The sequence below is a fragment of the Agelaius tricolor genome, unplaced genomic scaffold, assembly GCF_023055355.1.
Source record: "Agelaius tricolor isolate 1412-34295 unplaced genomic scaffold, bAgeTri1.0.p SCAF_5, whole genome shotgun sequence".
NCBI classification, from domain to species: Eukaryota; Metazoa; Chordata; class Aves; order Passeriformes; family Icteridae; genus Agelaius; species Agelaius tricolor.
Window position 1 is genome coordinate 47,049,633 of NW_027269265.1, and position 15,689 is coordinate 47,065,321.

Here is a 15,689-nt window from a genome sequence, read left to right on the forward strand (position 1 = left end):
CCACTGTAATTACACTACTTTTCCTCTCTTATTAACAGTCTATCCCTATAACTTGGTCTGCAAATTATACTTCTCCAACCCAGTCTTACCAAAGTTTGAGGTGGTCCCTTCCTGCATAACTTATTTCTAATTATTTTATCTTCCTTTCCTGTGTTTTTCCCCTGACACATCCTACTAAATGAAGCCCCCCCTCCAGGTATGTGATTTAACTTCTAAACTCCCTGGTGGCTGTCTGCTGGGATGGTGTGTGTGAGAACTGAATACAAGGTGACAGGGGATAACAACTGATCAGTTAAGGACGGATTATAACTTGCATGCCTTTGGGGTAGTTCGATTTTAGTTTAATATTTTTTCTCAGTAAAGTGTAATCAGCAGTAAGGAGGAGGAAACCTACTCATTGCATGAAAATTTCACTAGAAACTGGGGGAACACACATATGCTATTGTGAAAGGGTAGCTCAGCAAAAAGTCTCCTTGTGGAATGCATTAAATTCTGCCCTGTGATATGAGAATGAATATTTCTTCCTATAGGGGAGGGTTTATTTAAAATCTCAGGGCAGAATTTGACCCATTGACTGTACATGGGGAATATAAACACTGTGAGAGTTTGTGGTTTTTTAATGCCTGTTTTGCAAAATATTTTGTGTGGGGTGTGGGTGTGTGTGTGTGGGTGTGTGTGGCTGAAAAGCAAAACCTGCTCTGCCAATTCACATTGCTGATCTATTCCTGCTTTGCCAAAACCCAGAAGAATGATATGTAGACCTGCACAGACTTCTAATGAACATTTTCTTCCTATGAAGTAATCCATTTGTAATTTTACATTGCAAATGGATTTGAAGAGCAGCAGTACATTTATATAAACATCAATGTTGTCTTCAAGGAAGAAAATGGCCTAAGCCATAGATCTAGAAGGGAACTGAGCTTCTTTGGAAGTTAGCTGAACGTTGATGATGAGTTATAGCAGGTATTTCAGCAGGTTTCTGAACCACACTGTGTTTATTTCAAATGGCTGAAATACTGCTGTAGTAAAGGATGGGTCCAAGAGTGCTTTGAGAGTGCTGGCTATGTTCATGTGCATATTTCCAATCAAGGTAAACCTTGGTACACCGTGCTGTCAGGTTGTACTTTATGCCATATGATGATAAGTGTTTTTTAAGCACTGCACTATTATCATAAATCTGCCTCTTTTACCTTTCCTATTCTGTGACTTCTCTTTATGTGTTATTTCAAATGCAAATATTTTACCTGTTTACCTCTTAACTTCATTCTTGGCTCCCCTTTTTCTCTCTGCCCCTTCTCCCCATTGGCTCAGAAGCTCTTTTGGTGTGTGAAATAACAGATTTCTTGTTCTCATTCTCTTGTTGTCTATCGCAACTTGTTCCATGACACTTCACACCTGAAGTTCATGAGCCAGGTATGTGACACGACTTCTGGTTTACTCTGCCTAGGTGCAACACCAAAGTGTGTATGTGTGTGAGAGAGGGAGAGGACAGGAGTCCTGGGCTGGTAGAAGAGAAGAAAACAAGAGAAACAAACATTAACCACAGTTATCATTTGCAGCTGTCTCCTCCTTTAACCTCTGTGCTTACTGCTGCTTTAACATTACAGCATTTTCAAGTCCTGACATTCTCTCCAGTTTTATGCCTGCACTAGTTCACTAATTCCTTTATTTTTTTTTTCCCCTGGTCTCTTTTTCAGGATTCCAAGAGCTTTAAATAACTGTTCTGTTTTCTTTTTTTCTATTTCCTGTCATTCCATCACTGCTTGCACCACAACAACAGCAGAGGAAGCTCATGAGGAAGGTATGTGTTGTGCCTACAGACCCTCATCCTTTTTCTCTTTCAGTGCTGGGGAAACAGTGTCAAAAACACTGGCATTGTTCAAGAGAAAAGAGAGTATGGGAGGGAAATGTTCTCTCTAGATGGATTTCAATGAACATGGAGAAAGGGACGCTTGTTAGCCAAGTCAAATCACCAAAAAGGTGTTTTTTCTTCTTTTTCCATCTCTGGAGAGTCCAAGGTTCCCAGGATAACAGGGAGGGAGTGGGGACAGTGCTCTTAGAACAGTGCTGGTTGTGGATTGACTGCTGTGCTTCTTCTCTTTTTCTTTTGTCCTCCAACCTACAGCCAATGAAGAAGGCGAATACAATGATGGTAGCTCAGTGTTGTCTTAGGACAACAAAGTCATCTTTCTAACATCTCACTCTCTTTTATGTGTCTGGTTTTGTTCCTCACTTTATTTTAAATTCAGGAACTGGGCCAAAACATCTCTGCTGCAAAGAATCGCTCACTGTGCATATCCAATCACCCTTGGGGAGTCATTAGTGTGTTGAGAAGGCTCTACATCCTCATTACGATAGTAGATGGTGAAAATCAAGCTCCAGAAGCTTGCTCTGGACTTGTCTTTTAGCCAGAATCTGTTGTGTCCTAGCTTTTATAAGCAAAATGTCTCTATCTCCAAAAAATCAGGAAAGAATCTCTTAAATCATAGTGGCATATTTGAAAATGGAGCTGAGCCCTGCACAGACATGCATCCCTCACACAGCCTTAGGTGGTCAAGGCCTCCAGGCCTGAATGTACAGAAATGTAAACTTCTGCTCAGCCATGCACTTACACTTGTGTTAAACATCTATGAACATTAAACATCTATTCAGATGGGGGAGCTAAATATAGCCTGGCTGTAATACTTGGGTGCTGGAGCACAGAGGTAGGACAAGACTCATGTGAAAGGACCAAACCTAAATGTGTGCAGGGCCAGTGTTGCTCTTGTGGAAGATAACTTAGCCTCTCCCTGGCCAGTTTAAGCATATAGAAAGTTCTCATGGAGTTTTAGAGGTTGTTGAAGTAGCTGGGTTCTTCCTGACTGCCCCAGCCCCTAGAACACCCAGGCAGCTGCTTCAAAAGACAAAGCCCAAGGTCACTTGAAAACACCCTGCATTTTCTGTGTTTCCTTGTTTTGTTTGATTTTGCTTTTGTAGATTTTTTGTGGTTGTTGTTGTTCTTTTGTTTTAATTTTCTTGCTCACTTTTCAGGCTTCTTTTTTAATTTAGGGAAGTACCCTGAGGACCTTCCTGAGCCCCTCTCTTTCTTTTTCTCATTCTCTTATTTTATTTTTAATGGCATATTGATTTCCTTTTTTTCCCAAGGACACAGTGTGAGTTAGATATGTTGCTTCTGAGAAGGGGGATTAAGGGAGGGTGTTTAGGGATTTCTGAGCAAAATAAAGGCAGTTCAGATGGATTCCCAGAGAAGGAGAGCACCGTGTGAATATCTAAAGACTGGGCAGGAGCAAGCAGGGTGGTGCTGTTTTGGGGGGACATCCTCTCCCTGCACGAAGCCTTTCGGAAACCAGAAACTCAAAGGCTCTCTAATCACCAGGGCAGTGAATTTGGATTTGCAGTGTCTCTTGCCTTCTTTTGGCAGGGTTCTATGTGGGGATTTTGTCTCAGCCCCATGGCTCACAGTCAGAATGACCGGAATGTCAGTCAAAATCCACCACAGGAACAGGAATTTGCTGTGGCAATTCCTGCTTGTCAACAAATTTTGGCCCAGTTCCTTGACTCGGTGTCTTGAAAGAAGGGGCATTTCAAAATAAATCCCATCCTTGGACTGCTTTTGGTTCATACAGTATGGACAAAGGCTGGGTCATGCATTGCAGAGGATAGATTTTTTTACTGTTTAATTTTTAATAAAATACCTCTTTTTCTGGTTTTCTGGAGGTACCTTTAAGAATTCTAACTACAATTTCTTATTTCAAGAACTAACCTTATTTTTTCATTTTTACAATTGTTTGTTGGAGTGCTGATTTGGTGGGAGCTGAAACCAAATTCACAGTTATTGACAGACAAGTGTCGATCCTGGCAACCACGATCAGCAAACAAAACCAGTTATTTCCTGTCTACTCTTTTTTCCCTCCCCTCTCTTTGAAGTGTTACTAACTGGCAGCTTTAAGCCAAACAGGAATGTCTATGAAAATCATCTGGGTATGTCATGAAGGAAGGGAATCCTGTGTAAATAACATACCCGATAGACTGATTAATTATAATTACATTTCCTCTCTCCAGGTAAAAGGCAATTTAGCTAACATGTTAAAAAGCTTACTGGCTATTTGAAAAGCAAAACAAATAAAAAAAAATAAGTGGAGGAATACACAAGCACGCCGTTGGCTAATGGTATTTTTCTTCAGGAGTGATTTGGGACTTCCTTTATAGTGGAGCAGTCTAAAGCACATTTGTAATTACATGCTGTTTATTTTCTTAGCATTGCTTTGGCATCTGGAGGCCTCAACTGAGATATGTTTTGGCAGGCAGTGTTCTTGCAGTAAATGAGAAAAGTCTACCCCCTAAAATGGCATTAATGAAATTTGTATGGGAAAGAGTGAAAAAAAGGAAATGGTGGTTTCTGATTTCTTTTACACATCTCTCACATCTTTTTTCTTGATTATCTCAATAACCCATTTCCAACCACTCTCTCAATTTCTTCTTATCCAACACCCTTACAACTGATTGCCTCAATAAATTTTTTGCAGTGTAAATTTTTTGCTATTTTCCCCTCTTATAATATTTCATTTTCTTTTTCTTATTTTTTTTTTTCTATTTGCTATTCCAAATTTCCACTATCAGTCCCCAAACTGCTGGGTAAAAATAAGCATTTAAAAAAATTTAATAGCTTTCTGAATTATGATATTGATAACAGGGCTCATGCACCTGCTACTGAAGTGGTTATTTTTACTTTTACTTTACAATTTTATTTTTTTTTACCAGATTCAGTAGGCTGTGAGCTTTTTTACCTCAGTTCCTCCCACTGAGCCAACACAGGGAGAGTCTTGTACTGCAGAATCCGTCAGCATCCCTGAAAGTTCAAATGTAGTGTGTGGTTATGAAAGTCAACCTGGGTCTCAGAGAGAATGGGCCAGAATAAACACATAGGTTTAATTTATTTCTGTTTGTGAGAGTAACAGCACTGAACTTGCTGGCATTGCACTGGAGTTAACAATGAAAGTTTCAAAAGAATAGCAGGGAGGGGAGTTGACCACAAGCACAAATGTTAAGGGATTAACTCATAAGACCAGCACATGTCTGAGAGCCAGGGAAAGGTCACTTGTTGCAGGGCAACAATTCTCACTGCCAGAGGGCCCAGGCTGGCAGTCTCTGTGATGGTTTGGCCTGCCTATCAGGGCATTATGCCTCTCCTGGAGATGGAAAGAGCATTCCCATTAATGCCCATGGGAATTTTGCATGTACCTCAGCAGGAGAGGATGCTTGCTAAGAGAGGATGGCCTTTCCAAGCTGGGTTTGAGGAGTGCCACACGGTGCAGAGGAATAAGCATCATGCCCATGGCACCAAGGTATCTCAGGGACATGTGTCCTAAGATGTCTTGGAAGCCAGTGGACCTTAAGAAAATGTGTGTCATAAAAGTTTTCCCCTCCTGGCCTCCACGTGAGGCATTTGAACAAAACTGGTGAAGCCTGGTTATCACTGAGATATGGTATTGTGAATTCGAGTTAACTTTAACAAAAAAAGTGCTGATTGAAAAAGGCATAATTTTCTTCTACCCTCCAGCCCAGCTGGCCTCCTTAGAGCTTTGGTCAGGATGGTTTGAGAAAAATAATTTTGCATTTACGTAAAACCACTGCTTTCCAGATGCTATGTTTGGGACTTTTATACAGTCTCTTGATTCTTTTCTGCCAAATTCTGTTTCGAGGGTAAAAACAGATTCACTCCTAGCAAAAGGGGTGTGTGAGTGTGTGTATTTGTTTTGGAAGTGCTTGAGATTTAACCAGTTTCTCTGTATGTTTCCCCTAAGATTAAATTTCCTTTCCCTCCTTTTACTTTAGCAGCTGGCGTGATCTCTGTTGTTGTTTTAACTTTCTTCCTCTTTTTTCCCCTTCCTGTTTTGCTACATCCTTCCAAATACAGAGGAGAAGCCCAGAATAAAGTAAGTATGGTTTCAAAACCCTGGGATCATTTTCCTGATCTAGCAGAAGCCCTTAGATTCTCTCTTAGGCAAATGGCCACCAGAAGCCTTTATCCAACTCTGGCTCACAGAACATCCATCTGTTCCTGCATGCCTTTCCAGGATGTCTGCTTCCTTCAGAGGATGCCTTAGCAGCAGTTACTGGCCTGGGCTTTATGACCTGCTCCTGGTAGAGTCAGAGGATTCATGGACTGTCTGAGATGCAGAGGGCTCACAATACACCAAAATACAGGCAGCTCCACAGTAAATCCTCTGTGAGAGGCCATGGCTGGGAAACTGCGCTCTCCATCAGGATCTCTGATAATGGGAAGGGTGGCAAATGTTGGGCTAAGCTGAGTTGAGCTTCACTAAGGTTCCCCATGGACCTTCTGGCTCTGGGCCCTAGCACCTTCCCCTCCCACTCTGCCAGCTGCCCAGGATGGAGTGTACAGCCCTGCACAGGCAGACTCACAGACCAACATCTTCCCATGGGATAGGGAATGACCACAGGCTTTGGGAATAAAGAGAGATTTTAGGGATAACTCCCTGCTCTGTATGACCTTCCAGGAAGGACTGTGGTCTTTAGGACTTTTCTGGAGCACTTTTCCACTGATGTGCTCTTTCACCCCTCTCTATCTCCACCAACATTCCTCCTTGTCAGCATGGTTCCTGGGGGCAGGGCAGGACAGGCTATTTAAAAAGCTGCATATTCTTTAAGATGAAAATCCTTTATTTTTCTTTTCTTTTTGTTTTGTTTTTGACTCTCTGCAGACTAACTGCTCCTAAAATACCAGAGGGTGAGAAAGTAGATTTTGATGTAAGTATTCCTGAGACTGGCTGTTTGTCCTTTGTACCTGGTAATAGACATGAGTGCAAACCCACATAACTCCTGTACTGGATATTACTGAGGGGTAAAGGCAAAGACAAAAGTATGGTTGATTTGCCATTTGATTTCAGCAAAAGGCTACTCTCTGCTCCCTGAAATTGTCTGAATGCATTCACTGATAATGTGACTAAGCTAAAGTCTTAAGTATTTCTTTTTTTGGTTATCTCCTTGCATCTTTGAAGCCATTATAGGAGGAGAAAGTAAGTGTTTTAGGGATCTCAGATCCTCTGTCTCACTGTTGCAAATGGCTTGAAAGTTGCAGGCCCTCATCTGTTGCTGAGAAACACTAGCTAAAATTTCAATAATATGTAGGGATCCAAACACTTTCCCCTAGAGAGTTGCTAGAAAAATGAAGAAATTCTGGTATTGAAAACTTCCACAGAAATATTTGCTTTGCCCAAAATGCAGGAATATTTTCTAGGTATGATTTTGTATTACAAAGCCAAGAGGAGGCACCTGAGTATATGCAAAGATAGGTGTGTAAGCAAAGCCAAGGATAAAATATGGTGGAGGGAAATGGGAGATTTGGATTCTTTACACTTCTGGACTCCTGACTGCTGCATGAATGAGTGTCTGATTGCACCTACAGCCATATAAATTAATCCATAGATTTCCATGGAAATCTACAGACATTTTCTGCTTTTGTTTCTCTGTATATTGCAGGGTGCTGGGAATGTCCAGGACATAATACTAGAGCAATATGGACTTAATGAGTTTTCCTGCCTTTTTAGGACATCCAAAAGAAAAGGCAGAACAAAGACCTGATTGAACTGCAAGCCTTGATTGACAGCCACTTTGAAGCCAGAAGAAAGGAAGAGGAAGAGCTGGTTGCCCTCAAGGAGAGAATTGTGAGTCCTTGTACTGCATTTCCCTGTACTAGACTGAGAGATCATCTGTAGATGAGAAGCTGAAACTGCTTTGACAGAAAGCTGTGCTGTCATGTACAGTGACTGCTCAAGTCATCATCAAATGGCCTCTCCCCTCATCTGTCCCCTCTCTTAGCCCCTTGTTTTGTATCTGAGAATTGTACAAGAGACCCTTCTGCATGCTCTAGAAAGAGAGAAGGTGGCTCACTCAATGAAGGAAAGCTCTTGGTAGTGGGGTGTAGCAGTGGAGGTGGGTAAAGCCAAGGTGGTGATGCACTGCCTCTGCCACTGCTCCCTGCAGGAGAAGCGCAGAGCTGAGAGAGCAGAGCAGCAGAGAATCCGGGCTGAGAAGGAGAAGGAGCGTCAGGCAAGGCTCGCGGTAAGTGTCTCTGCTTCCCTGTCCTTGTCCCTGCAGCCAAGTGGGGAGATCTCCAGAGACAAAAAACTACAGGTTCTGCCTGCCTCAGTCCAGAGGTGAAATGACCACTCTCTAAAGCAAGGGCAGAAAACAGGAGCTGCTAATTCTCATCAATGAACTCCTCTGATCACGTTCCCCGCACTGACACTGGCTGCTGGGGAAGCTGGGAGTCTGCCCTGGATTAACTTGTTTTATGTGTTGACTCCACAGGAGGAAAAGGCACGCAGAGAGGAGGAAGATGCCAAGAGAAAAGCTGAGGATGACCTGAAGAAGAAGAAGGCTCTGTCCTCCATGGGTGCAACATACAGCAGTTATCTGGCTAAGGTAAAAATCATGGATTGATGAAAGAAATATGAAAACATTAAACCATTAAGTTGACTGGGAATAGTCTTCATTAGAAGTTGAGAAAATGGTCCAATGTTGAAATTGTTTCATTCAGGCTTAATTTCTGAATGCTGACATTAATTGATGTTCTGAAAATAGGCTGACCAGAAGAGAGGAAAGAAGCAAACAGCTAGAGAGACGAAGAAGAAGGTCCTGGCTGAGAGGCGCAAGCCCCTGAACATTGACCACCTTAATGAAGACAAGCTGAGGTAACATATTTATCCTAATTTATGGAATGATACTGATATTTGGGTTTATGTCCTGGAGTCTTCTCTGGTGATAAAATGAGGTAGAGGAAGGGACCTTCCTTGAAATTCATCATGGGACACACTTAAGTTGTGCCCTTGCTTAACCTGGAGAATAGAGGAGAAATGGGAACGTAGGGAAGTGTTGAAATGGTTTGGTAGCCCTCTAGCTCTGTTAGCCTCTCCTGCTAATTAGGATTAGTTGCTTACAGGACTAGCTCTGGGATTAGCTGAACAAGCCTGCAGACTGGTATCTGTAGCAGTCCCGGGGTGAGTTAATGCTGCTAAGGTATGAACAGGATCTCCATGAGGGCTGGAGGTTTGGAAGCTAAGTGCTCTGGTGCAGGGCTGTCATCAGATGATAGTCTGGACTGCACATGTTGGAGCTTACACATGACTGAAAGATGAAGGTGGCTCACCTCAGCCCTGACACAGATGAGATTGCATAATGGCAACTGCTCTGCTTATCTGGGTGACCTTCAGAGTCCTCCCTCCTTCTTGTCTGATTCCACTGCAGTCTTATCTTTCATTAAGAGTTAGGGGGAAAATTAGAGGAATTATGTTAATGTGTGACGCATACAAGACTGCAAGTCTAAAAGATTTGAAGGTGAGAAAAATGTGACCTTGAAAAAGATGAGTAGCTTTAAGAGAACAGAGAGGGTTTACAGGAAGATGTGTGAATGGGATTAAATAAAATTCATTATTAATGATGTGAAAACAATGGAAAATATTTGATGTCATGTGTTTCTTCTGTCTTCCCACATAAACACACAGGGACAAAGCTAAGGAGCTGTGGGACTGGCTATATCAGCTGGAGACTGAAAAGTATGACTTTACAGAGCAGATCAAGAGGAAAAAATATGAGGTGAGTTGAGAGGCTATTTTGCTAATGGCGCTGGGTCCAAAATATAAAAATCTCTCTGATTCATCTGGCAAAAGTCATGTTGTGATATCATTTGGGTCTCCAATGACCCTTTGCAATATTTATGCAGCAAAATGCTTGGAACTGCATTCCCCTAACATACATACTTGAGCGGATTTTCACATTTTAGGCTAAAATTGAATAGGTCACTTTTAAGGTTTTCAGTGCCCCATGGAAAGGCAATCCCAATGGAAAATGGACACCTTGCCCTCTCCTGAAACATCGTTCATTCTTGTTTATCTATAGGTAACTGTGGCCTGAAAATTCAGTAACTCTCAGTTCACACACCTCCATTGCAAAGTAATATTTTTAGATCCATCTTTGATTTCAAACTTGAACGTTGTAAGTTTTATTCCATTCCAGACAGATTACCTGTGGCCTGGGCTCTCTGGAGTCACTGAAAACTGTCTCCAGACAGAAGCATCTGACTGAAGTGCCATATGGTAACAGAAAGTGGACATGTTTCCTTCACACGGTCACTGGATAGGGCAGCACTCACCTGCATTAGGTTTCAGTGGCTGAGAAATCCTACTGGATGTCTCTCTGTCTCGCTCTCCTTTTAACTCCCAATCACACAGACACATGCTGACAGGCAGTGAGCAACACCAATGTAACTATCTCAATCTCTCTTAGATTTTAACAATGCGTTGCAGGCTGCAGGAGCTTTCCAAGTTGTAAGTACAATGAACTTGCCTGTGTCACAGCAGCAGCAAAGGCTAGCAAATGCATGAGCCTGCCGCATGGTCAGAGCCAGGCGCCAGACGGGAGCTCTGGCACTTGGCTCCAAGTGCAGAGAGAAAAGAGAAAAATGGGTCTTGTGTCTCTCCATTCACTTCCTTTTTCTCTCCCTTTCCATTCTTTGAAAAGATGTAAAGTGGTAATTTAGGAAAAGAGTCAAGAGTCCAACAGGGATTTGGTTAAAGAACTAAGCACGCACTCTATTGAGAACACCTTAAAATAATTCCCTATCCAAAATCAGGTATTGCATGCATGGGAGTATCACCCTGATGCACCTAGGGTACAAGCAGAAACAGGGGTACACAGGTAATAGCTTGGACTACAGAGTATAGAGAATTCTATGGGGTTTGGAAAGCTTCTCCACCTTGTGGCACATGGTTATCTAGATCCAGAACACTGCAGAGGGCTAGCTTAATGATTACCAGCCAAGTGGGTGTGGAAAAACAGGAAATAAGGCAGTGCCAGGGGAGGGGTACATGCTATGGTAATGAGACCTCTGCATAAACAAAGAGGTGGGTACCTGCTGATGAAAGGCAAGGAGACAAAGTACAAAGAATGAGCAAAGGAAAAAAGGAAAATGCACAGCTAGATGTGGAAGAATAAAGGGAGGATGACAGTAGGAAAAAAATGAGGAGAAAGGTAAGTGAAAATAGGAGAGAATGAAGGAGACACAAGCAAGGATGCAAGGGAGAGAAAAAGGAAGGAAGTGGGACACAGAAGTAGAGCCATTCTTTAGCTCCAGTATCTGTTGCTCTTTGGTGCTTCATTGGAGAGTGAGTGTCATAGTCACGATCATAAGGTTATGACTGAAGGTAAGTATTAAGTGCTTGGGTCAAACTGAAGACAACTGGTTCTCCTCAACACTTGGGGAAGATACTTGGTTGGAAAATAGCAATTTAAACTGCTGTGACAAATACTAAAACTTCCACAAGTAAGTACAAAAGCAAGTGATCTGTCGATCTTTCCTTGCTTGTGTTGTCCTGTTTCCGGTAATATTTCAGTCTCTTATGTTTTTTCTGTTTGCCATGGAAAGACGTGAGCCAGGAATACCAGTTCTTGAGACAACCGGAATGTATGACTTTTGTTTTTCTTTTTTTTTTGCACGCTGGGAATGTCAAGTGCGACTTTAAATATTCAAGATTTGGGTCAAAGTTCTTAGACTGGCAGAGCCAGTGCAGAATTTTGAATTGCACCAAAAGCAAAGCATACCTCATGGCAAGGGCATTTCTTCAGTCCAGGAAAACTGAGTTGAACACTGCCTCAGTTACAAATAAGAAGATGAAGGGGCAAAAGTCTCTATCATTTCCTAGTGTTTTGTAGGCTTTTCCAGTACATGAGTCCCAGGATTTCAGTAATGAGTCCAGGCCTACAGACCAAACTGAGTTACTAAGTCAGGCTATAATGTGTTTATCCTGTGCAAGGTAGGTGTTTCCTCTCCTGTGCATCAGGTCATCTTCTCTTATTAAATGAGTGGCTGGGAAAGTGGTGAGTGCTGCAAGCTCCTCACCTCCTGCTCTGCCAGCCAGCAAAAGGTATTCCAGCAGAATGTGATACCCATCTTCCATTCCTGATGTCCCCATCCAAAGACCACTGAAGATCTTTGGGTTTACACAAACACCTGATGTATAGGACTAAGGGAAGAGTGAGAAGGTGACATTGAAACATGAAGGTGATGGTGCCATCTGAGAGCTTTCCAGTTGGCCAAGGTGACATTCATTCCAGTTCACCTGCCTGCAGTTTGACATGTGAGTTCATAGGAGATTAATTTCAATATGTAGAAACACTTCTAGTAAGGGTTATAAAATTCTAGCTCTTCTGTCCCTTGACATGTGAAGGTGGTTGCAGATTTATTGCTAAGACGTAATGTTTCTGTCCTTCAACCATGGGTGAGCTTTTATTTCCAAGAAAGTACTAATTCCTCCTACAGGCGCCTGTTTTGAGCACTTCAGCAGGTAAAATGCTCCTCTCCTTGAGGGAACAAGGTTTCTTTGTCTCTAAAAACCCTGGTCATGTATGTTGTTTGCAGATTGTCACCCTCAGAAACCGGATTGATCAGGCCCAGAAGCAGTAAGTATTTATATCCCCTTCCTAGCTCCTGGCTGGGGATATCTTCTCAGTGTTCAAATGTGTCACTTCAGCCTCAACACTGACATTTTCTTGTTGCAATGAAATGGGGCTAGAGATGGAAGGGCCATTCCCATCCTGCCTCACATTAAGAAAATGAAGGGGCAGCTGAAGTGAATGTAACACCTAACAAGAACAAATCATGTTTCTTCACACCATACCTTCAAAAATTTCCTCTGCTTATTGTTGGGTTTTTCAAACACCTGACTGAGGTGCTTTGAATACTTGAGGGAATACAGCCCTTGTTTATGAAGGATAAACAAGTGGTTGCTAAGATTACGAAGAATGGTGTGTAACAAGACTAACGTAATGGGATTACTGTTGTGAGTTCTTTTCACTCATCATCTCTCTCCCACTTTCCTTCACCACAAGACTATTTCATTACTTTGAGTCTAATATCTTTATTCTAGGCATTTTTAATGGATTTATGAGATACCAGGGGTAGACACAGCTTGAGGGTTAGAACATGCAGAAAACTAACACTCATAGAGAAGTAACTGCAGGGCAGAAAGGGAGGAGAACTCTCCAGTGGTGGGTTTGCTATTCTCTGTGCATCTGTTTCTTTCTACCTAAGTCATGCCAGGAATGAAGCAGTGGTCTTTGGTGATATCTTTGGGATGACAGGAGTGACCAGTTACTGCCTTCCCACTTCCCCAAGACACCCTGGCTTATCAAATGAATGTAACACTGTGGGTTTGATTGTAATCCCAAACATAAGGCTTGACCTTCCCATGGTATTTTCTGTACAAAGCTGTAGGCTGATAAACCTCAGCAGAATGTGCAGCTGCAGAAGGATGCCAGGATTTATCTGGGTGTTTCTGCTCTTGTAGGGTGCTACCACACCACCCACAACAGGCCACTGCCTGCTTGTTGCCCCAAAAGACATGGTGCTCTCCCAGGACATCATTTGAAAAGGTTGCACTGGGATGCCCAGAGCTAATGAGATTTCTGTGTGCTTAAATTTCTATCCATGCTAGACACTATCATTCCAAAGCAATGCCTGCCAGTGGGTTATACAAGGATCAAATAAGTATCTCGCTTCAGACTTTATTAAATCTCCTTAAGCACACTCTAAAGGTTAGGTGTAACATCAAACATCACAGGTGCTTGTGGACATTAAAGGACTCTGTCTTTGTTTGAGGAGCTATGCAGTTCCTACACTGGGTTTTGAACCTTCAGAAAGGCTGGCAAAAGGGACATGAAGCTTAATTTAAGATAAGCAGAAAGTTCATACACTCTTTTATGTAAGCCATAAATTTTTTCAAATATACTAAGCCTGTCTTGGTCAAAGGTAAAGTATCCACTCTGTGTCTGTCTCTGTCACTGTGCTACATCCTTCTGTAAATATGGCTGGTGCTCTTGAACCAATCCATGGGGCAGCACAAGAAAAGTCTCCCCAGGTGTGATGTCCCCATGTTTCTCTTCTCCCTGGAGGAACCAGTGGTTCTGAAGAAAGACCTCTGTTGGCAGCAAGGCCCCACCACCTTGTGCTTGGTCCCCAACCCCACACTGCATGTGCTCTGGTTCAAGAAGCAGCCTCATCGTTGTGTGTGTGAGTTGGAAGGGTTTGGGGGTGTGCTGAGCCCCACAAACCAAGGTGCTGCTCATGGGAACTAGTGCAGAATCTAACTCCACTAACTTCCTGCCTAGCCCCATTCTGAGTTCAGGCTTCTCAGGCAGAAGGTAAGTGGCTTGCATGTAGGATTGCCCTTCTGTGTGCAAGAACCCTTGGAGAGAGTTTGCCTCAGGTGCTTTAGTGGGGGGTGTAGCTGGACTGTTCCCACACACCATGAACAAGACAGGGATACTGACATGATAGCAGGCCTAAAAAGTTGTTTGTACTCTTTTGGAGGGGTCTGTCTCTCACAATATAAATAGCCACTGACTTTGTTAGAGCAAAGCACTTAGTTGTATTTAAATTAGTTTCAGCTTTTTGCCTCCACTACTGAATGGAGCATCTGGGGAATTCCATCAGAGCTCTTTCATACGAAGCAAATTTTTCTAGATAGAACTCTAAACCCTAAAATCCAGAGCATAGCAGATTTGTATTCAGAAAATACCAAGTCTGTGCCTGCATAGACCTGTTGCTTAGTTTGGAGACCTCCTAGATTTCTACCCTGATAATCCAGGAGTCTGGAAGAGTGCGTCTCTTTCAGGCATACACATCCTACCTTTCACACTAAGAACCTCAGGAGGAATATTTTTCCACAATATCAACAATATTTTTCTCAGGATGTGGTCAATGGCAGGTGTGCCCAGCATGTGAGAAGTGAAAGCAGTTAAAACCCAATCTAAGAGTCAGAAATGCAAAGTGGCCATAGAGCCCCACTGCTTCCATCATGCTGACATGTTTTTCTTTCCTTTTGCATTGTAGCAGCAAGAAGGCAGGAGCCAAGGGCAAGGTTGGTGGGCGCTGGAAGTAAAGAACCAGGCAGGATGGCCTTTAACGGTGTGCTGAACCCCTGCTGGTCTCCTCTTTCCTCCTTCTCTGATCACTTGTGTTCTCATGCCTTAATGATAACAAAAATCACATCAGCCTGGATTGGCTATTGCTGCTGCTTTTCTTCCTGGAGGGGTCTGGTGGCTTCCTCAGGCAAGGGGAAGCAGGTTCCCTGTGGAACTGGGATGACTCCTTGCTGGCATCTTCAATTCCTGCTGAGCATGTCCCTTATCCTCCTGATACCAGCCCTATGCTGTCCTGTAGATCGCTATGTACAAAACTCTGGATTTTGTAAATAAAGCACAACCAGTACCTACTCCAATAACAGACCTCTGGAATGGTGTTTTGTATTTTATTTAACATCTTCCCATTTTCCAAGGATTTGGGAGTTGGTCCAAACCCTTATTTAATATCATTTGATCTGTCTCTGCAAGGGGGAATAGGCTCAGTGTCATGAGCAAAGACTCAGGACTGGGGGCCTGTTTTAAGCCATTGTACAGGCAGGTACCAAGAGCTGACTGTTCTCAGGGAGTTCATAATCTGGCTGCCAAATGTAGTTGAAATTGACGTCAAAGTTTGAGTGATGAAGTGAATCAAGGAATAGGGAATAAAGGAACAAATCTAGAGAAGTGGTAGGTTTTAGCACATAGTTTTATTAAATGCAATAACAAGTGCAATAGAGAATGATTCATTCAAATATTACATTAAAATA

The 15,689-nt window shown here is 42.6% G+C and overlaps 1 protein-coding gene across 1 annotated transcript; it reads left to right on the forward strand.

The window, feature by feature from the left end:
• Window positions 1-6,541: 6,541 nt before the first annotated feature.
• TNNT3 (troponin T3, fast skeletal type) lies at window positions 6,542-15,268 on the forward strand. Its single transcript, XM_071427745.1, has 8 exons — window positions 6,542-6,771; window positions 7,572-7,688; window positions 8,008-8,085; window positions 8,335-8,448; window positions 8,608-8,717; window positions 9,528-9,618; window positions 12,440-12,480; window positions 14,912-15,268. Exons 1-8 carry the CDS (start codon window positions 6,673-6,675, stop codon window positions 14,958-14,960), a joined length of 699 nt encoding a protein of 232 aa, XP_071283846.1. The 5' UTR covers window positions 6,542-6,672; the 3' UTR covers window positions 14,961-15,268.
• Window positions 15,269-15,689: the final 421 nt, after the last annotated feature.